The sequence below is a fragment of the Brachionichthys hirsutus genome, chromosome 20, assembly GCF_040956055.1.
Source record: "Brachionichthys hirsutus isolate HB-005 chromosome 20, CSIRO-AGI_Bhir_v1, whole genome shotgun sequence".
Taxonomy (NCBI): domain Eukaryota; kingdom Metazoa; phylum Chordata; class Actinopteri; order Lophiiformes; family Brachionichthyidae; genus Brachionichthys; species Brachionichthys hirsutus.
Window position 1 is genome coordinate 9592393 of NC_090916.1, and position 22500 is coordinate 9614892.

At 54.2% G+C, this 22500-nt stretch overlaps 3 protein-coding genes across 3 annotated transcripts in view; all 3 read right to left on the reverse strand.

The window, feature by feature from the left end:
• The window catches only part of LOC137909669 (centrosomal protein of 170 kDa protein B-like), an 8651-nt gene extending 7443 nt beyond the window's left edge, over positions 1-1208 (reverse strand). Inside the window, 3 exon segments of the mRNA XM_068754129.1 lie at positions 448-540; positions 771-860; positions 1098-1208. Of these exon segments, the coding sequence (XP_068610230.1) occupies positions 448-540; positions 771-860; positions 1098-1202 (288 nt within the window). The 5' untranslated portion in view covers positions 1203-1208.
• A 1701-nt stretch (positions 1209-2909) lies between these two features.
• Positions 2910-9725, reverse strand: LOC137909191 (inverted formin-2-like). Its single transcript, XM_068753623.1, has 23 exons — positions 9597-9725; positions 9205-9466; positions 9012-9127; positions 8548-8707; positions 7877-7910; positions 7659-7800; positions 7462-7594; positions 6809-7384; positions 6597-6727; positions 6448-6509; positions 6262-6364; positions 6084-6169; positions 5890-5990; positions 5735-5805; positions 5545-5652; positions 5409-5479; positions 5208-5328; positions 4962-5126; positions 4795-4879; positions 4583-4705; positions 4119-4511; positions 3206-3256; positions 2910-3076 (listed from the first exon to the last, which is right to left on the reverse strand). The coding sequence occupies exons 1-22, from the start codon at positions 9723-9725 to the stop codon at positions 3207-3209; spliced, it is 3222 nt and encodes a 1073-aa protein (XP_068609724.1). The 3' UTR covers positions 2910-3076; position 3206.
• Positions 9726-11751: 2026 nt separating this feature from the next.
• LOC137909670 (pleckstrin homology domain-containing family G member 3-like) overlaps positions 11752-22500 on the reverse strand; it is a 14294-nt gene continuing 3545 nt past the window's right edge. The window contains exons 2-17 of the mRNA XM_068754130.1: positions 20758-21209; positions 20114-20214; positions 19840-19909; positions 19723-19769; positions 19478-19628; positions 19272-19406; positions 19011-19193; positions 18499-18591; positions 17914-18000; positions 17098-17131; positions 16970-17020; positions 16857-16889; positions 15704-16077; positions 15152-15257; positions 13876-15074; positions 11752-13833 (exon numbers count right to left, since the gene is read on the reverse strand). Of these exons, the coding sequence (XP_068610231.1) occupies positions 12832-13833; positions 13876-15074; positions 15152-15257; positions 15704-16077; positions 16857-16889; positions 16970-17020; positions 17098-17131; positions 17914-18000; positions 18499-18591; positions 19011-19193; positions 19272-19406; positions 19478-19628; positions 19723-19769; positions 19840-19909; positions 20114-20214; positions 20758-21209 (4118 nt within the window). The 3' untranslated portion in view covers positions 11752-12831. The remainder of the gene's footprint in view (positions 13834-13875; positions 15075-15151; positions 15258-15703; positions 16078-16856; positions 16890-16969; positions 17021-17097; positions 17132-17913; positions 18001-18498; positions 18592-19010; positions 19194-19271; positions 19407-19477; positions 19629-19722; positions 19770-19839; positions 19910-20113; positions 20215-20757; positions 21210-22500) is intronic.

Here is a 22500-nt window from a genome sequence, read left to right on the forward strand (position 1 = left end):
ACACACACACACACACACACACCTATACACACACAAACACACACACACACACACACACCTATACACAATCACACACACACACCTATACACACACAAACACACACACACACACACACACACACACACACACACTATACACACACAAACACACACACACACACACACACACCTATACACACACACACACACACACACACACACACACCTATACACACACACACACACACCTATACACACACAAACACACACACACACACACACACACACACACACACCTATACACACACAAACACACACACACACACACACACACACACCTATACACACACAAACACACACACACACACACACACACACACACACACACACCTATACACACACAAACACACACACACACACACACACACCTATACACACACAAACACACACACACACACACACACACACCGTCTGAAGGATATCGTATCCGAAGCGGACGATGTCGGACAGTTTGAGCGTGATGTAGGTCTGATCAGGAATCCTCAGGTCGTTCACAAACGTCTGTAAACAACACGAGATAAAAGAACAAACAAATAAACAACAACATCAAAGCGAATCACGTGAAGATCCATCAAAGGCAAGACGTTTGCTTTCAGCTAATCGATCGATCCATTCATGCTCAGAGGAAAGAAGGCCGTGAACAGCCGCTGTCCCCGCCCCCGCCCCGCCCCCGTTGCTACATCTGATTGGTTCCTGGCTGTGATGTCACCGGGCGGCTGTTTGAGTCTCACCCCGTTGAGGCTGCCCAGGTCTTTCACCAGGTGTTCGTCCGCCGCCGGGCTGTAGTTGATGACGGCGTGCTGCTTGTCCACGCTGCGGGACTGTCGACACACACAGTCCACACCTTTAAATCACGGGACAGGTGGCGTGTGGGCGGGGCTAAGGTGGGGCGGAGCTGAGGTGGGGCGGCTCAAACTGAGTCTGGTGTCCTGCAGAGCTGAACACCCTGCATGCATTGAACAATGCGCCTCCCCCTCCTCCTCCCCCTCCCCCTCCCCCTCCCCCTCCCCGACGCTGAAACAAACCGATCAGATCGATCGATCGCGTTCGGATCGAACCTGCAGCATGAGCTCGCAGTCCTCTCGGCCCACAAAGATCATCTCCCTGGGGAGGCGGTGTCGGGTGCCCGAGCTGCTCACCAGGAACCATGATGTCACACTCATCTTCACAGGCCTGCTGGGACACCCCAGAGCATCCTGGGAAATGGAGTACAGGCAACAAAAGGTTTCCACAGTGAGGCATCAACAGTCTGGACCGGCGTTCAGCGCAGGTGTCACGTTTCACTCATCGGCTTCGTTCATACAAAGACCAGAACCTGGATCTGGATCAGGAGAGATCCAGATCCAGGATCTGGTTCCTGAGGAACCTTATCCCATTCCTCCGGTTCTGGAATATTCCTGCTTTTCCTCCTCCGGATCCAGCAGAGGTTCCCTCTGGACTCCAGTCAGGTGACTCTGACGGCCTCCAGAACAATGCAGGACGTTTTTCTGGAACCGGGTCTTGGTGGACTCTTGGGTCTGCTGGGGAGATGGAGACGGTTTCTTCTGGGACTTCCAGATCCTTGATCGGATCCATCTGACCCGCTCCAGGCTGCAGGGCTCCTATTGGGCCAGGAACCGGAGCGGCTTCAGAACATCACCGAGCCCCGGCCCGGTTCTGATTTGAGCCTGAACAGGAACACCTCTGGGACAGCTGCAGTAAGTCCATGGTGATGATGATGATGATGATGATGATGATGATGATGATGATGACGATGACGACATTCAGCAGGGCCTACAGGAACATCAGCGCGTCACCAAATCACGTGACCCGCGAGCTCCTCCTTAACCTGACACGAACCTGCTCACCCCCCCCCCCCCCCCCCCCCCGTGACATCACCACCATCATTCACCTGGACGGGGCCACGCCCATGATAACGCGCTCACTGTCTGGACCCCCCCCCCCCCCACCGCGTCCGGCCTGGAGCCGCGCTGATGAACCGGTAACGGAGATGAACAGACGGATGACCGGACGACCGAACGGACTGACGTCACGGTCCCCTCCTCCACGCCCTTCCCTCCTCCCTCCTCCCTCCTCCCTCCCCCCGGCGTCCTAACCTCCGCTCGTCTCTGTCGAATCCAACACGGACCGACGCGCTGCAGGCGCGCGGGGCGTCCCGGAGCCGGTACCGGTACCGGTACCGGGGTGGAGACCGACAGGCAGCGGGACCAGGAACAAGCCCCCCGGTGAGAGTCACTGTCGGTCGGTGATGCTGCCGTTATGGCATCTCCGTCTCCTCCTGACGCACCGACTGCGTCAAGACGTACCGCGGCAGCGGCAGCGCGCAGGAAGCAGTCTGCGGAGACTTTCAAAATAAAAGCTCCCGCTTGAACTGGGCGCGATTAAATCACCCAGAATGTCACCTTTAAGTTAATCATGTTCAGTAAACGCGTGTCCTGCGTGGGGTGGGCGTGCCCTGTGTAGGGTGGGCGGGGTCACAGTGACAGCATAAACAGAATAAAGGACTAACAAATACTGACCGTCTCTTCACGTTTGCTGTCGTGCTCTTATTGTGAAGACCAGACAGTTTCCGGGCTGATTAATTTGTTTTAGATTCAGACGATCAACCTGCTCATGATCAGATCAGCTTTAAATGTCATTAAATAAAAATCATAACTTGTGATTTATCTAATCATGTTAGTTTATTATATTCTGCTGACATTTATTTCCTTTTGATTCGTACTTTTTTTTTTCTAAATTATGTTTGACATTTTCTTAACAGCATCCTCGAGCTGCCTTTGATGTTTTCCAGTAATTGTGACGTTTGTTATTCCAAACAACACAGTTCAATTTATGGCGCTGGGCCGGGAAGACACGCCCACGAGGGAGGAGCTTAAATAGTAAGGCTTTTACTCAATTACAAACACAGCGTTGCTGATTTGTACTCGTTTAATACATTTCGTTTGCAGAAATACTTGGAATCTCTTTAGCTTTCTTTTCTTCTGCTGTTCTGTTTGTTCCGTTGCCATGGACACGAACGAGTCCTCCGTCTGGAAATCTGGAAGCAGAAGAATCAGAATCATGAAGAACAAGTGACAACTGTGAAAACTGGTTGTGTCCAGGACCGGAGCCAGGACCAGATCCAGATCCAGACCCGGGACCAGACCCGGGACCAGTGTAGACTCACCTCACAGTACTAGACACTCTTTCTTCTTGCGTTTAGATCCAACTCCTGCTCCTGTGGGTCAAACACAAACTCTGAACCAGGGTTATAATAGTTTCGGATTTTTAATTATAGTTTAGTTTTAGTTAGTTTTGAATTTGTTTTCTCTAATTCAGTTAGTTTTAGTTAGTTTTTAGAGTGGATTTGTTAGTTTTTATTAGTTTTAGTTTTGTTTTTATTAGTTTAATTTAGTTTTTATTAGTTTTAGTTTTTCATACTTTGTGTTATTTGTCAGACGCAGGATTAAAAAATAATAAAATAATACAACTCAACAAAAGATAACATAAAATAATTTATATTTTATATATAACAATATATAATATTTTATATATAACAGTCCGCAGCATAGCTGCTAACGTGCTACAATCTCGCAGTTAGCTTTCTTGTTTCTCTCCGTCGTAATAAACACATCCCACATGGGGCTGGAGCGCTCGGCGTTTCCTGCCGGCTTCCGTCGGTAGTGACGTCACCAACCCGAGTCTCAACGAGCAGTGACGGGAACAGCCGGACGGAGCCGCTGGCTCACGTAAAACTCCTCGAGCAAAATAAATCAATTTCAAAATCGATAAAGACGAAAACGAAGGGATTAGTGTCTTTAATTTTTATTAGTTTTAGTTAGTTTTGTGAACGGACAATACCGTTTTAGTTAGTTTTAGTTTTCTCTTTTAATTTTAGTTTTTATTTAGTTCAGTTAACGAAAATGTTTTTTCAATTCTAGTTTTCGTTTTTTCGTTAGTTTTCGTTAACTACAATAACCCTGCTCTGAACGACCTCATTTCATCCTGATTCTGGAGCGTTAATAGGACTCAGATTAATCGGGTTCATGTGTTCATATTCAATGGGACGGAGCCGGGATCCGGGTCGGTTCAGACCTTACCTGCTGGACCTGTTGTGGACTTCTTTGTTGGTCTGCTTGGATCAGGATCTGGATCATCCTGGTGTTCTGCCGCCCTTACTTCTGACGACGTGATCACTTCAAACTCAGACTCCTCATTCCTCTTGTCTTCCGTCTCTGGACCTGGACCCGGACCCGCCTGAGAGTCCTGGACCCTGGCGTGACTCTGGTCTCCGACAGCAGAAGCAGGGGTTTTGGGATCAGCGGGGTTTGGGGTCTCTGAGGAGCCGGTCTCGGCTAGCAGTGATTCCGGTCTTGTTCCAGCTGGTGGTTCTGTGCTGCTCTGGACCGTCTCTGGTGGTTCTGCAGGGTTCTCTGAAACACACTCGCGAGGCGGTTCCGGAGCTACGGACCTCTGTAGGACGGCGGAGTAATCTGAGAAGGGACACGGCGTCAAACACGGTCTCACCACGTCAAGCTGACGCTGCGGACGAGCCGGTCCTCACCCGGGACCCTGCCGGCCCGCTCGGCCCGCGGGCCGGTCCTCTTCAGGCTGTAGCCCTTCCTGATCTCAGCCAGCAGGTTGTCGATGATGCAGCCTTCGTCCTGGCCGGCCACGCCCTTCCTGACTGGAGAGCAGAAACCCTTTAGCATTAGCATTAGCCTCCTTGAATCACAGGGTCATGTGACCGCTGAGGTCAGAGGTCTCTCGACTCACTGATCTTCGGGACGTCTCCTCTTTGCTTCCTCTCCTCCTCCCGCTGCTTCCTCCTCTTCTCCAGCTCTTTACGATTCTCGTTCTCCTGACGGACACAATCATCGATGACATCTTGCCCTGCGATTGGCCGCCGACTGCCCGGCCCCGCCCTGCGATCGGCCGCTGACCTGCTTGGCTCTGAGGAACAGTCCCCTGAAGGTCTTGATGGTGCCGAGGAGCTCGTCGATGGAGAAGCGGCTGCTGTCCTCACACAGGTAGAGGGACAGGTTCGTCCTCCTGTCCTCCAGCGAGGACAACCGCTGCTGCAGCTGTTCGCACGCCTGCAGGCTCTCCTGGAAACACCACCGAAGAAGAAGAAGCACGTCGTTTCGAATGATTCCCCCAGAAAGGGGGCGGAGTCAGCTTTGCAGTACCTGGATGGGGGACAGGTACTGCTCCTTCACGTCCTCGGAGGAAGACAGAACTCTCCTCTCTGAGTTTCCCAGCTGCTTCATCAGAGCGTTGCACTCGGACTGGATCGACTCAGAACTCAACCTGCAGGAGAACGAGGAAGCGGCGCCGCCGGTTTACGGCCGCGGGGTCGCTTCAGCTCAAGGTGAATGTTGAGTTCTCACCCAGCAGCCTTTTCACAGCTCTGCAGATCATCAGGCAGCTTCAGCAGATCCGGCGTGCTCGCCTCCACTTCCTGTCGACCACACAGACAACGCAGATTCAGCGAGGGGCGGGGCGACCCGGCGGGTCGGGCGGTACCTCCAGGACGTGGTGCAGCAGCGTGATCCTGGACGTGTTGGCTTTGGTCTCCGTCAGCTTGAGCAGGGTGGCGAGTTTGAAGCCCTCGGCGTTCCCCGTGTGCGTCCCCTGTGGACACGGCGATGCCATTTAACAGACAGGAAGTCACACGGTCTTCATGTCGGCCTTCGTGCCGCGTGAAGACGCTCACGTGGTTGAGAAAGTTCCCGACGCTCAGGATGAGTTTACAGAAGCTGGGCAGCCGGTTGCTCTCCCTCACACCTGAGGAGAGAACATCGTCAGCACGGAGTCCCCCAGAGCTCCGCCCTCGGACCCTTGACGTTCTCGTGTGGTGCGTTCACGGACTCTGGCAGGCTCGGTCCAGAAGCTCCGCTTTAGGCTTCAGGGTGTCCAGAACGCAGCGGCTCTCCTCACACAGCAGCATGCACTCTATCCTGAGAGAGTAGCTACACACACACACACACACACACCACGAGCAGGCCAGGTGAGTCCATCAGGTAGGTGTCATGTTTCACCAGTAGGTGGAGCCGGAGTCCTACCTGGGGACCTCGATCAGCTGCAGGTAAAACTGATCCACGGAGGCCAGCTTGTCCCGGTCCGAATGGTAAGACTTCAGGTTCTCTACCTGAGGGAGGACAGGCGGGTTACCGTAGGTCGAGTAGAACCGGTAGAACCGGCAGAACCGGCAGAACCGGCTGGCAGGTGAGGGACAGCCACCTCGTGTTTCTCCGGCAGTAGTTTGACCAACTGTTTCAGGCCCTCCACGTCAAACCTGGACCTGTCTCCTCTGCGAATCAGAGAAATAAAGTCCTCGTGGGAACTGCATGGGAGACAGACATGTGAGGACAGGTGAGGACAGGTGAGGACAGATAGCGAGCAGAGACAAGGAGAAGACCGAGTCACCATTTGAACTGCTTCAGGAAGATGTTGAGGTTCAGGCTTTTCTTCGCATCGATGAAGGAGATCTGTGGAGGAAGTTCACAGACGATGACAGGAAGACGACGTCTGAGACACCGAGACCACTGACGTCAGGGGACGAGTTACTGCCGAACCTCTTTGGGCTCGGTCCTGGTTCTGGTTCTAGTCTTTGTCTCAGTGGGAGGAAAACTGAAGAGCTGTTCAATGCTGCGGTAATCGGGCTCCACCGGATCCGAGGTCCCCGCGGTCCACAAGGACTGGTGAGCTGCCGGAGGGACGGACACAGGTTCAGTACCCGGCGCCGGCGGTCCATCAGAACCCCGGCCCCACCCGCTGAAACACTCACCTGCCACTGCGGTGGACGGGAGCTTCTGCCAGTTCAGTTTCTTCATACGGAGGCTGGGACAGGGGGCGGAGCTTGTATGGGGAGGGGGGCAAGAAAACGAACTGCCGAGACCTTGAGCAGTGTGGGCTACAATGATGGGGGGGGGAGGGGGCGGTCCCATACCAGGTAGCGGGGGGGGAGGTGGAGGTCCCATACTGGCTAAGGGAGGAGGCGGAGCTCCCATACCAGGTAAGGGAGGAGGAGGCGGAGCTCCCAAACCAGGTAGAGGGGGAGGTCCCATACTGGGTAAGGGAGGAGGCGGAGCTCCCATACCAGGTAGAGGGGGAGGTCCCATACTGGGTGAGGGAGGCGGAGCTCCCATACCGGGTAAGGGAGGGGGATTATGGACTCCCATCTTAGAAAAGGAAGGAGGCGGTCTCGTGGTCTCGTCTTTGATGATGAGCTTTGATTGGCCAGGTGAACTGGATGGTGTTTGAGTCTGTACCGCCCTGTCCATAGTGAGGATCCGCTGATTGGTTGACAGAGACTTCTGTGGGAGGAGCCTCTCCAATAGAGAGTCAGCAGAATCTCCGTCACCTGTAGAAGGGCCGAGGGGTGAGCACGTGGTCCAGGTAAACCCACCTCATGGTACCGGAGCAGAGCGTCCAACTCACGGTCCTGGGACAGCAGGTTAGCTCGGTCGGCTAGCAGCTCCAGAGCTAACCAGACCTCAGTCCGGTCTGGATCCACCGACAGCAACGCCTGGAGGATGGACAGCAGCTGGGCGGAGGAGGGGCTGCTGGACATCTGGACAGAGGACCCGGGTCTTTACAGGTGAGCCGGCGGCTCTGGAGGTTCAGGTGAGGGTTACCTTGGTGAAGAGCGAGGAGAAGACCTGCTGGTGGCTGCTCATGTCGACGCCCCCGTACAGTCCCTCCAGCTCGTCCTCGTCCGATGACAGAGAGTCCTCAAACGCATCGCACTGGATGTTCAGGTCCTCGTCCCCCGTTTCCCTGGAGACAGACCAGTCAAAGTCAGACACTGAACGGCTCATTGATTATTGATTAATGATGTAAATAAAACAAGTACCTCAGTTTGGGGAGTAAATGCAGCAGCTGCAGTCCTGCAAGACCCAAAGAAAATCTGGTTCTCCGCAGTATCCACGGCAACAGAACTCATATTTTGTTTACAAATATTTCCATGTTGTTGACCATCTGTCACGCATTACCCCCCCCCCCCCCCCGTGTGAACTCGGACCGTTTCCCGTTTCCCCGTGTGAACCCGGACCGTTTCCCCGTGTGAACCCGGACCGTTTCCCGTTTCCCCGTGTGAACCCGGACCGTTTCCCGTTTCCCCGTGTGAACCCGGACCGTTTCCCCGTGTGAACCCGGACCGTTTCCCGTTTCCCCGTGTGAACCCGGACCGTTTCCCGTTTCCCCGTGTGAACCCAGACCGTTTCCCCGTGTGAACCCGGACCGTTTCCCCGTGTGAACCCGGACCGTTTCCCGTTTCCCCGTGTGAACCCGGACCGTTTCCCTGTGTGAACCCGGACCGTTCCCCCGTGTGAACCCGGACCGTTTCCCGTTTCCCGTTTCCCCGTGTGAACCCGGACCGTTTCCCCGTGTGAACCCGGACCGTTCCCCCGTGTGAACCCGGACCGTTTCCCGTTCTCTGGTGTGAACCCGGACCGTTTCCCGTTTCCCCGTGTGAACCCGGACCGTTTCCCGCTTCCCCGTGTGAACCCGGACCGTTCCCCGTACCGATGAACTCCTGTCTCAGCCGGCCCCTCCTCCTCAGGTCTTCCTGCCCCAGCACGATGACGTTGACGACGCTCATCAGCGCCACCGTGTACGGGACGTTGTCGGTGCCGTGGAGCTCGTTCATGATGACGCTGAAGCGGTACTGCTGCGTCTTCACACTCTGGACACAAACGGAGCGTCTGAGACGTTCCTGTCCCGATGAAACCACACGTAACAGCAGAACCTAAAGCGTTCGGGCCGAACGCCGTTCATCAGAACGTCTGTTGGGTTCAGGTTGGGAACATTCGGGATTCCTCCGGAGGGCGGGGCAGGCTGGTCGGGGCTAGTCCTCCTGATGTTACATCATATCTGGGTTCAAGCCCGGGCCAGGAACACATCCATCACCTGGAACTGTTGGTTCCGAGTCTTACCTGGAGCCACACCCCTCCTTCCCGTCTCACCTCCTGAGTCTGACCTCAGACTACCTTGTAGTGGTCCAGGGCGTCCAGAACCAGGCGATGTCCCCGAGGATCAAACAGCGCGAGCGCCGCCAGCAGCTCAAAGACCTGCATCTTGACCATGACGTTAGACGTGTCCAGAGCTGAGGGGACACGCAGAGACATGTGACTCCCCAGCGACCAATAGGAACCGCCGACACGGTGAACCCGGTGAGCCCACCCTGGGTCAGGGTCCTGACGTAGCCCTGGTTGTCCAGAATGAAGTGGAGACCCTCCGACGAGTTCATGACGGCTCGGACGCAGGACACGCAGGTGAGCTGCAGCAGGGCGTCGGCGATGCGGGCGCAGCCGCGGCCGGACAGTCGCTCCAGCGCCTCCATCAGCAGGTCGAGCCCCCGCAGCTCCAGGAACTGAACCATCCAGGCCGGGTCGCTGGCCTCCAGCCGCCGGCGCAGACCGGAGTAGTTCACCACCGTGGGAACCTGAAGGGGGCACAGAGTCCAGAGACGGGGACGCGTTGGCGAGGACGGAACGGGACATTCGTGATCAGCGCTCGATCGGCTGCGTTATGTTGTAGTTCCCCCCAGCGGCCACCGGGGGCAGGAGCCCAACCTGCAGCAGTCGGATGCAGAGTTCAGCATCGGCGTCCTCCAGATTGGCTTCCAGCATGGCGTCCGGGTCATCGGCGGGACCTCCTGCCACGTGGTCCTTAATCGCTTCCCATTTAGTTCTGGTTGCCATGCCGACACAAACCTGCAGAGAACGTATTATTTAAACATCCATCCAATATAATTTGGATTCTTCACAGATTTTGATGCTTATGGGATGGAATCGCGGTCATGTGACTGTTGGATGCAGGTGCGATGACATCACGGGATGACCGGGCTTCCTGGTACCGAGACACAGGTGCTGCTCGTCTGATCCGAGCAGACCCCAGGTCAGATCCCAGGAAGAGGAAGAAGAACGTTCCACGGCGGAACTCCAGAAGAAGGAGAGATCAGCTCAGAGCAGCTCTAAAGAATAGAATCTAACACCGTCGCCATGACGACAGACTGACAAACAGTCGCTGCAGGACAGGCGGAACATTTCACTTCAGCTGGACCTGAAGGTTCAGGTTAAACGCGCCCAGTGCGCCGTCTCTCAGGTATGCGTGACCAGGGTGCGCCTGCTGGGTGGGGACGTTCCTTCACATCAAGCTGGACCAGAACCACGCCTGGTTCTCCCGTCAGCTCGGAGAACCGCCCAGTTCCAACAATCAAACCCAAGTTCTGCTCACGATGATGAAAACACAAACACGCCCGAAACATACAAACATACATGTGTAAGTTTCAACAACAATAAATCCGTTACCGTTGTTTATCATACAAAGAAATCTGGGTAATGGCAGAATATTTAAATCAAGTAACTCAAATAACAGAATCTATTGGTGGAAATAAAAGACGAAACTCATAAACTTACTAAATATGAAGCATTAATGCCGATTTGAAATTAATACCCAATATTTGACATTATTATAATTGACTTATGTTTACGCTTTGATTGAAGAAAAATAGGTTGAACTCAAACGTTCCCGGATGTTGGAGTTAGTTTAATGGATAAATAATGCACGTTAACAAAAGGAGCTTTATCTCAATGTATTCAATGAATAACAGCGCAAACAAACGCTCCTCCACCAGGCTCCATTAAAAGTTCTTACAATTTAGTGTCTCTTTGCACTTTAGGAAAATTACACACAACGTCCAACACGTTTTTGATCAATTTTAAAACCAATAGACTATTCTGCTAATAACGGCGCAACAAAGTCGATCTAAAAACGTTTCTAATTCTGTCAAACGGTCGTTGCTTTCTGCGGGTGCCGCCGGTGACGCAGGTTTCTGGCAGCTTCGCCCCGGTTTTTGCTTCGCCAACATGGCGGAGAACGCGGAGTTTAAAGTGTGTTTTACTTCATTCCAGGACAGCCAGGCTGTCCAGACTCACGCCGAATGACAGCGCGGTGTAGAAGGATCAATGGTCCGTTTCGATTGGCGTAAATGAGGCCGTGCGTTTCGCTGACTGTGTGCGTACATTTAAATTAACCGTTTCATAAACCGGATTCAGTACAGAGACGGGAACCTTTCCAAAACCGCTCAGGTCTGTCCTCACCGTGATATCCGGATGGCGGGAAGGCAGTTTCAGTCTTTAGTTGGGAGTTCCGCTCCAGCGGTCAACCGGAGGGTGAAGAAGAAGAGGAAGAAGAAATGGTTTGTGGCGGAGCAGCCGTTCGGTTCACACCGGGGCTGACCGCGAGCCCCGCCCGCGTGATGTGGGCGGGGTCAGAGGTCACACCGGCGCTGACCTCGAGGCTCGCCCGCGTGATGTGGGAGGGGTCAGAGGTCGCGGTGTCAGCCGATGAAGTTGCGGCTGCAACTCTCTGATTCACCTTGTTCTCCGGATACCATTGTTTGTTTGTTTTATTAAATTCAGCAACCTTTTCTATCCATCGTCCATCCATCCATCCATCATCCACTGTCCATCCATCCATCCTTGCGTCCGTCCATCGTCCATCCATCCATCATCCATCGTCCATCCATCCATCCACCGCTTGTATCTGAGATCTTGTCCTTTCAATCCCGACACTAAGCTCATCGCCATAGCAACTTATTCTCTACTTTAAAATGAGCTGTAAACAGGGCAGAAAAACACGAACATAAATGTAAGATAAATAAACACACAAACAAACCGGAGGTAGTTGTTTACCAAAGGCGTGTGTAATAACAACACAGCGTTTATTACATAGCATTGATTTTAATGGAGAACAGAACACACACCTTCTGGTCACAGACGCTGCGTGTGTTTCTATTTACAACAGGTAAAGCAATAAATAAAAGGTGCAGGTACGAGTCCGGCAAGTGGCGTTAGCCGGTGGTTAAAGGTCACAGGTCAAGCCGAGTGTTTTTGGAGAGAAAAACCTCGCAAAACCCGGATTTAGTGGCGTCTTATTAAAGCTGAGTGGTTAAAAGAGAAAAATGGGCGGGGTCAAGTCAACAGGTGATGACAGACGGCCAGAAGTTACCACGGCGATGCTCCCAGACACAAGAAGATAATAAAAGGTTCTTTATTTGGCAAAGACTAGCCTCCTGCCTCTCTTTAATATGTCGTATGTACATTAGTAGCTTTAAAGTGTAGCGTAGTGTTTCTCTACTTTGCTACGATGCTAACAGCCCGCTGCTAAGCTAGGCTAGCTCTGGAGGAAACTGCTTCCTGAACTGGATTCTTTGAAATGTGGGACCGCTCTCTCTCTTTCGTCGGCAGAGACAGGGAGACGTCGTCCTCCTTTGAAGGTGTCCCGCACTAATTCAAGGCGAGTGTTTATTTAAAGCGTCTCCACAGCCTTACTTTAGATTAAAGCCTTACTAAAGATTAAAACACAAACAATTTGACCCCAGAGCAACTAAAGAGGAAGTGAAAGCCTCCACATCCTGGAAGAAAGGTTTCTGACCGCAGCATTGAGTGTTTGGCGTGTCTGAGTCCAGACGTTAACCTACAGGAGTCCAGGCAGGACGCCGGGACTGAGGGTTCTAGCCGGGACTGAAGGTGCTAGCCAGGACTGAGGGTTCTAGCCAGGACTGAAGGTGCTAGCCGGGACTAACGGTTCTAACCGGGACTGACGGTTCTAGCCGGGACTGACGGTTCTAACCGGAGAAAGTTGAATTTATGGAATCACAAGAGATCATTTGTTATCTAAACCTTTTTAAAACGACTCTGAGGACACAAAGCCGGTGATCCGTCTCCGGTCGTCCACGCGTGTCCGTCTTGCGTTCAGGACGGGGACCTTGGGGAACCCGGAGTTTCCTGCGTTCCCGTTTATTCAGCCGAGGCTCTGGAACCGCTCTCGCAGGTGTTTCACGATGCCCTGTGGACCGGCGTCCGTCTTCTGTCCGGAGTTCGAGCTGGGACTTGTCTGGCCCTCGTTGTCCTGGTGACCCGGGGACTCCGGCTCGGTCTTTGTCCTCGCCTCCTCCCTCTGCTTGTATTCGTCGGACTCCTGATAGACCCGGCAGCGGTCGATGACGGCCATGATGGAAATCTTCTCCTTGCTGGTCGGCGAGCGGATCTGGACGTACTTTTCTTCGTTGGGTTCTCTCGCCGTTTCTGCGGACTCTTCCTCGGGGATCTTCTCCATGACGACGATCTTGTGTTCGGCGCTGCTCGGTAGCGGCGCCTCGGCCGCAACGTAGTAACCATCAGCGTTGCTATTGGCAACCCGTCCCTGGAGATCCTCCGTCATTTGAGCTCCGCTGAGCCGGGGGTCCAGAGATTTGGACCGCTGGAGCCGCGTACTGCGCCCGTCTCCGCTGCCGTGAGGCTTGGAGGACGTGGACTGCCTCCTGAGACCGCCGTCAAACATCTGGTCCGGGACAGAGCTTGTCCGGGTTACAGGGTTCTTCTGGGGTCGGCTTTGGGCGGAGTATTTGGAGCGCAGTTCTCGGACGTCGGGCCAGTTAAAGAGCTCTCTGGAGGAGGACTGTGGCGGACTGTGGGACCGAGCCCGCCCAGGGGACACCGCCCTCTCCGAGCTGCAGGCGGGGCCGGCGGTCAGGGATTGGACCGGGTCCACGGGATTCTGAGTCGGGTTGGTTTTACCTGGAACACAGAGCAGAGCTTTTGTTACGACCCGTCGCAGCGGCGGCGGGCGACGGTTGCGTCGCTCCACCGTACCTGAGCCGTCCTTCTCCTCGTCCACGCACGCCAAGCTCGTCTCGCCGAGCAGGAAGCCACGGCGTCTCTGTCCAACCGCCGGCTTCACCGCCTTGATCCGCTGGCTGTACTGGCGAGCCAGATGGAGGACGCTGCTCTTCGTCTTGTCCACCTCGTCCAGCCGATGGAGGACGCTGCTCTTCGTCTTGTCCACCTCGTCCAGCCGTTTGGACCCCCCCTTTGGCCTTCCCTCCGCCTTCAGCTGGGCGAGCCGAGGGACCGGCGCCTTGAGGAGGACGGTGTCTTCCCACGGTGCCTGACTTTGGGTCTGATTCTCACGGGGGACGTCGTGGACGAGGGACGGCGGCCTGGCGGATGCCTCTGAGGTGGCGCCGGCGTCAGAGCTCTTGCTTTGGGCGTCCTCCGTCGCGCTCGGGTTTGGAGGACCTCCGTCTTCGGGGTGGGACCCGGTGAGATCTCGCTCCATCAGTTGCCAGATTCTGATCATTTCAGATGAAGGTCTGAACTCGTCATCCTCAGGCGGATCGTCCCGAGACTTCTGGCGTCCTTCTGGACCGATGCATCTCCGATCAGACGTTGAAGCGTCCAGGGCGTCCCCGGAGAAGGTCTGAGCCTGGATCTCTGTGCTCAGGATGGATTCCGTTGGATTCGGGTCGAGGCCGGACGCCGTTGCCGTGGCGACGGCCCTACCCTTGGGGACGCTGTTGATCCTGCTGACGGAGCTCCGCACCAGTCCCGTCGGGATGTACGTCAGGCTTTCCCTGCGCTGCAGGCTGAAGTTCGCGTCCTGGCTTTCGTAGTAGCTCCTGATTTTTCCAATGAGCAGCTGGTCCTGCCTGGAGAGGGCGGAGTCTCGCCGCCGGGGAACGCCACGGCCGGCATTGAAGACGGCGTCTTCCCAAGGCGAGAGCAGAGTCAGGTCCGAGACGGCGGCGGTCTCTGCCGTCTCAGAACACAATGGAAGGTCGGCAGGTTCGGTGGCGAGGCTGCTGCGGGATCTGTTTGGTTGCCGTGGTGACGCGCAGCCCAGGGGGCGGCTGTCCTCCTGGATCAGGCTTCCCCGCTTGATGCTGTTGGTGAAGTGCTGAGCGATGGTGCTGGCTCGGTCCAGGACGGAGGGGGGGAGGATGCTGGGGGCTTCGCCCTCGTCCCCCGCCGCCTCCTTCCCGTCCACGTCCCCGTCCTCGTCCCCGTCCCCGTCCCCGTCCTCCGAGAACTCCTCGCTACTCAAGGCCTTTGAATCCGAATCAGGCTTCCCGGACAACTCTGGGCCTGCTGCCGGCGTTCGTGGGGACGTCCTCGGAGGCGTAGAGGACAAGCTGTCGGGATCAGAGGGCGGTTCTGGTCCCGGGATCTCTGCCGGGTCGGAACGCGGCGCCTCCTCCTTTGGCGGCGTGCAGGAGCAGAGGGGAGAACATCAAAGAGAGGAGGTGGAATCAGAACAGGGAGCTCGTTTCTGAAGAGGCGGGCTTTTACCTGTCGGCCGGCCGTCTCAGCTCCACCTGGCTCGACTCCCGCAGGAAGGCGGCCATTTTCTTTGTTACCGCCAGAGGAGGCGTGGCCTCCCTCCACCTCCTTCAACAAAGACGGATCTTAAATCAGGTCGCATCATAACGTAAAGAAACCGATGCATCCAGCAGCAGCTTCAAAGCAGCGCCGCATCCAACCGTGCATCCAACCAACCATACATCCGTCCGTCCAACCATCCAACGGAAGCAACCGAACCCGGGGAGGCAGCGGCGAGCGCACCTGCAGACGCTCAGGTATGTTTACACCCCCCGGCAGCAGAACACACGTGAGGCGCCTGACGACGGGACAGTTCATCGTGTAATTCGACCCCGACGGAGGATTGCTCAGGATTATTCGGGCGATGAACTTCTGCGGCGCCGTTAGTTCCACACAGGAAGCTCATGCAGCGTCAGCGAGCGGCGCGGGGGACGCTGTTATCCACGCCGCGCCGGCATGTCACCGAGGGCGTGGGGAAGCAAGCTGTAGGCCAGGCTGGCAGCGCAAAGCCTCACCGTCACCATGGTAACCCTGTAGCCCCAGAAGGAGATGGCGGCCAGTACGGAAGTGGCGAAGTCGTCTACCTGCTCGTCGAGCTCCATGTCCTCCGCCACCGTCTGACGAGACCCCGCCTCTTCCTCGTCGCTGCAGACCAGGTGCTCCATCGAGTCCTTGCTGCTGCCGAGCTCCTCCTCCTCCTCCTCGGAGGCGTGGCCAGCCTCAGACTCCGCCAACATGCTGGTGGCGGGCTGCAGGGAGCGTCTACTTCCTGGTACCGCCCCCTTTATCTCTGAGTGCTGCAACACGTCAAACACTCCTGGTGGGTTTCCTGGACCGGCCTCCGGGAGGTGGGAGGAGCTGCTCCTCCTCCCGCCTCCTGGAGGCCGGCCTGCATCAGGAGGAGCTGCTCGGTTCTACTTGGGTTCTAAGCAGGAACTCTGGCGAGCGTGAACGTTATTGATCGCCGTTATTGTAACAGCCGGACCCGCTGTTGTTGTTGTTTATATGGATACATTTAACACGCACGCACACACACACACTGTACTGTAATCTATTAACTCTAACGGATCGGATCGGTTGTTATTGATGAATCGTTCGTTTGATGTAAACGAACTGAACGGTCTTCAATCAATTACAACAATCTTACCTTTAAAATGTCTGCACGATGAAGAGGAGGCACGATGAAGAGGAGGCACGATGAAGAGGAGGCACAATGAAGAGGAGACACGATGAAGAGGAGGCACGATGAAGAGGAGGCACGGTGAAGAGGAGGCACGATGAAGAGGAGGCACGGTGAAGAGGAGGCACGGTGAGGAGGAGGCACGGTGAAGAGGAGGCACGATGAAGAGGAGGCACGGTGAAGAGGAGGCACGGTGAGGAGGAGGCACGATGAAGAGGAGGCACGGTGAAGAGGAGACACGATGAAGAGGAGGCACGGTGAGGAGGAGGCACGATGAAGAGGAGGCACAGCGAAGAGGAGACACGATGAAGAGGAGGCACGGTGAGGAGGAGGCACGATGAAGAGGAGGCACGGTGAAGAGGAGACAGATGATTGGTTAAAGAGAGACGGCAAAAATATTCAGATCAATGAAACTTGTTATTGACGGATGGATCTGATCTGCAGATCGATGCGGCCCTTTAAGGGGTCCGGTCGCCATGGCGATTTACCTTTGCTGCTCTTCATCGCCTGCTTGACCGGCTCTGGAGGAGTAAACAAACATGTAAACATCAAAGGATCAAATCAACGCTGCTGTAAACAGAAAGCGCTTCACGTTGTTTACCTGACTGCCGTCGTCCGTGGCGACCGTCACCGTAGCGATACCTGGGAGGATCTACAGGTGAGAAACACACGAGTAAACATGTTTACTCTGAACAGTATCTGTTATACAAACAATAAACATTTACTTACACGAAGGATTCATTTCCATGATGGCGTCTTTCGCCTGAAAGAACGGAGCAACACGTTGGTACTGGTTCTGGTTCTGGACTGGGTCATGCTGCTGGTACTGGTTCTGGTTCTGTACTGGGTCATGCTGCTGGTTCTAGTTCTGTACTGGGTCATGCTGCTGGTTCTGGTTCTGTACTGGGTAACGCTACAGGTTCTGGTTCTGTACTGGGTCACGCTGCTGGTACTGGTTCTGGACTGGGTCACGCTACAGGTTCTGGTTCTGTACTGGGTCATGCTATGGGTTCTGGTTCTGTACTGGGTCATGCTGCTGGTTCTGGTTCTGTACTGGGTAACGCTACAGGTTCTGGTTCTGTACTGGGTAACGCTACAGGTTCTGGTTCTGTACTGGGTCATGCTGCTGGTACTGGTTCTGGACTGGGTCACGCTACAGGTTCTGGTTCTGTACTGGGTCATGCTATGGGTTCTGGTTCTGTACTGGGTCACGCTGCTGGTACTGGTTCTGGTTCTGTACTGGGTCACGCTATGGGTTCTGGTTCTGTACTGGGTCACGCTACGGGTTCTGGTTCTGTACTGGGTCATGCTGCTGGTACTGGTTCTGTACTGGGTCACGCTGCTGGTACTGGTTCTGTACTGGGTCACGCTGCTGGTTCTGTACTGGGTCACGCTACGGGTACTGGTTCTGGACTGGGTCACGCTACAGGTCACGCTGCTGGTTCTGGTTCTGTACTGGGTCACGCTATGGGTTCTGGTTCTGTACTGGGTCACGCTACGGGTTCTGGTTCTGGACTGGGCCACGCTGCTGGTTCTGGTTCTGACCTTCTGAGGGATGATGGCCCGGTGGTTCTCCAGAATGATGCGCTTGATGTGATGAGCCCAGAGCTTCCTCTCCTCCACCGTCTTCGCCTGGAAACATTCAAACACGACTGTGTACAATAAACGCGACTGTGTACAATAAACATGACTGTGTACAATAAACGCGACTGTGTACAATAAACGCGACTGTATACAATAAACGCGACTGCATACAATAAACGCAACTGTGTACAATAAACGCAACTGTGTACAATAAACGCGACTGTATACAATAAACGCAACTGTGTACAATAAACGCGACTGTGTACAATAAACACGACTGTGTACAATAAACGCGACTGTGTACAATAAACACGACGGTGTACAATAAACACGACTGTATACAATAAACACGACTGTGTACAATAAACACGACTGTATACAATAAACGCGACTGTGTACAATAAACATGACTGTATACAATAAACACGACTGTATACAATAAACACGTTTGTGTACAGTAAACTGCGTTTGTGTACAGTAAACGGCGTTTGTGTACAGTAAACTGCTTTGTGTAGTACACACAACGTCCAGGTGTGCCGGACTCACCTGGACGGTGAGCGGCTGCTTGGGACGCTTGTAGTGAGTGACGCTGAAGCTCAGAGAGTCTTTGGCGCTTTCGATCAGCATCAGCGTCGCACACTGAGAGAGAGAGACACACACACACACACACACACAGACACACACACACACAGACACACAGACACACAGACACACAAACACACAGACACACACACACACACAGACACACACACACACACACACACAGACACACACACACACACACACACACGCACACACAGACACACACACACACAGACACACACACACACACAGACACACACACACACAGACACACACAGACACACACACACAGACACAAACACACACAGACACAAACACACACAGACACACACACACACACACACACACACACACACACACGCACACACAGACACGCACACACACGCAGACACAGACACAGACACACACACACACACACACACACACAGTCAGCGAGCAGCCCCGCCCCCCCCCGGGTCTCCGGCCCCGCCCCTCACAGAGATGTGCGTCTTGTAGGCGTAGTGCTCGCCGCGGCGCCGGGTGATGAGCAGCGTGCGCTCGAACAGGAACAGCGTTCTGTCGTTCTTGGCGCGGGGGGCCTTGAACGTTCCCTCCAGAACCAGTTCTCCGTACGTGGTGAGGTCCGGGCCCTTCCAGCCCAGCAGCAGCGACTGCACCTCCTGGGGGGGGGACGCACAGGGCTCAGCACGGCGGGGGTCCGGCCCCCCTCCGGGGGCGGCGCCGCCCGCGGGACCCACCTGCAGCCGGACGGCGTGCTCGTGCTTCCTCTTCATGTCGTTGATGTACCAGGCCACGCCCGTCATGGTGTAGATGGCGTCCTCCACCGCCTCGTAGCCCTCCTCCTCCTCCGGGTCAAAGTGCTTCGCTATCTCCTGCATCAACGCCATCGCCATCATCATCATCATCGGCATCGGCATCGGCGCCGGCGCCGGCGGCCCCGTACCTGGAGCAGCAGGTGGTACTTCAGGATCCTCTGAACCGGCTTGAGCAGGTACGAGCCCAGAGGCAGCGAGCGTTTCAGCGCCGCCTGCCGCTCCCGGAAGAACTTCGCCAGCGTTTTGTTCCTCATGCAGTCCGTCAGCGCCGCCACCGAGCTGCGTCGCGGCGGGGGAAGCACAGGTGTGAACGCAAGCTCCGCCCCCATCAGGTGTGGAGGTTGCCCCGTTACCGTGGAAACGCGGCACTTACTTTGGGTAGTTGGTGCAGTACTGCGTGTAGATCTCAAAGTACTCGCTCTAGTTGGATGAAAACAGGAAGTCGTTTAACTTTTAAACGCGAGTCAACAACAACAACTTCTGTTCTCACCTTCATGACGAAGCACCTGGCGATGGCGACGGGGTCGTTGTGACACAGGTCAAGAGCCTGCAGCAGCTCGCTGGTTACCATAGCAACAGGTTACGTATTTTCATTGATAAAGATATTGATTATTCATGAGTTAACATCAACCTTTGCTATTCCTCCTTTGACTCTGTGTGTAATGACTCGGCCTGTCCAGTAGGTGGAGCTTGTCAATGTACGGTTGTGTGTTTGAATAAAGTTTTATTCGACAGTTCATAAGGTGAATGAAAAACCGCGTCACCTGTTGAACTCGTAGATGTCCTCGATGTTCCCGAACAGAGCGCAGACCTGCTCAGGACGGATCAATACGTCACACTGATCAATGATGTGAGCCAGGTAATCCTGCAGGAGGGAGGAGCCAAAGAGAAGGGCGGGAGGAGTGAAAAAGAGAGGGATGTAAGAGGAAAGAGAGAAGGAGGAGGAGGGGGGGGGGGGTTGAAAAGCAGATCAGAAATCAACTCAAACGAATCTGGAGGTTTTTATTCTTCCGGTCGAGTCCCAGTCTGTCCAGCAGGGGGCAGAGTGACGTCACAGCGAGGACAGGTAATCTGATTACTGTCCGTAAATAGTCACATCTGCACTTGATTGAATAACATTTAATGTTTCTATCGGGGCTAATCATTAATTGATCGGTCGCAGCTGTTTCTTTTAAACAATTCTTTAAACAATTTAAACTATTATATTTTATTCAAACAATTAAATTTTTTATTTTTTTTAAATTTAGATTTAAATCATGATTTAATCTAACTCACCTCTACGACTCACCTCTACGACTCACCTCTACGACTCACCTCTACGACTCACCTCTACGACTCTACGACTCACCTCTACGACTCACCGCTACGACTCACCTCTACGACTCTACGACTCACCTCTACGACTCACCTCTACGATCATTCGCAGGTCTCTCACGTACATCCTCTCTGTCTCGATGATCTCCAGGACGACCCGGTCCAGGTAGGTCAGCTGAGGGTTCGGGGCCATCCTATTGGTTTTGAAGGGTGACGTCTTCTGGCGGCGGTTGGCGGCCCGGTTCAACGTGGACTCTATGTTGTTGTTGTTGTTGTTTTGTACGCTTGTGTTTTTTTGTTCGAGACCCCGCCCCTTCCTGTCAGGCCCTGTGTGTAGCCAGGACCGCCCTTCGCCCTCCGCAGTACCGTCTGCGGGTCTCAGGTCCGAGTCGACTTCGGGGGCGGGGTTGTCGTCTCGGGAGGATCCGGAACCCGAGGACAAAGTGGAGATCAGGCTCACCGGACGGCGTTCCGAGGAGTCAGAAGGCGTGGCCGATGGAGCACGCTCATTACTGTTGAGGGAGGCGGTGGACAGGTGGGGGGGTTCTGGGGAGAGAAGAGGGGCGGGGTCAATGATCGGTATGATCATGACATCATCATGCTCCAGAGGGAACCAGTCGGTGCTCTGCTCCTCAACATTACACAATAAGAGTCCTGTCACAGGCAGACCTTCACAATAAGAGTCATACTGTGATGATCGGGCTTCGCTGCTGCATTGAGGGCAGACTTTCACAATAAAAGCATCACAAAATGCTGTTTGGTGTATTTCAGCAAGTAAAATAAGACTTTAAGGAGTTTGTTTTTTGTTCCCGAGTACGATGGAGGACGTGATGAAACGTAATCACAAAGTGATTGATGATATTTATATCAGACACTGGAGCAACGTGTCATCAGAGGAATGAGGAAATCAATCCTCTTCCTGCCGAGTCCGTGTGAAACAGCTCAAAGTCAAAACGGTGACGTTTACGGACAGACACCTCCAAGCATCGGCAGAAACACGAGGCGCCCGGACACGCCCGGACACGCCCGGACACGCCCCCAGCGCCGCTCCAACACTCCACACCTGATGTCATGAACCGCTAGCAAGCTAGCATTCAGCACAATAAATGTTGGAATAATAAAGCATCCGCCTACAAGTTAGCACATCTTTAAACGTTAGCTAGCAAGCTAGCTCGACGGAGCCACCGTCTGCTTTAAAATGTAAAAGTAAATAGAAATGCTATAAGCTAACGATAGCGAACAGTCTAGCAAACTGAATATGCTTTAAACATTACTGCTGATTACATGTAACGTGTTAGCGTTAGCAGTTTAGCATCATTTCATGCTGATGTTCAGATTATTTGAGTGAGTGGTTTGAATGCAAACAGGCAGCGAGCACGCGCACACACACGCACACACGCACGCACGCACACACACACACACACAAACACACACACACACACACACGCACGCACACACACACACACACTAGCCACTTGGCTTCCTGCCAGTGTGAGGTCAGCGAGGCGTTCACAGCAGGAAGGACTTTTATGGACTCCGGCCATTAAAACATGATAACGGCAGCGCTGACCAATCAGAGCTCGGCGTTGCATTCAAACACGTGGGTGAACTTTGACCTCTGCAGCCGTTTGCAGTAACAGGAAGTAGTTTTCTGTGATGAGACGTGGCACGCCTAGAAATAGAACCAAATGTAAGACAGTTCCACGTCTATGTTGAGTCATAAAATACAAAAAGCTTTAAAAAATAAATAAAACGATAAAATACCCACGAAGAAGAGAATACGTGATAAACCTGTCGAACGTCTGTCGTCACGCCGACGCTCTGCGGCGACTCACCG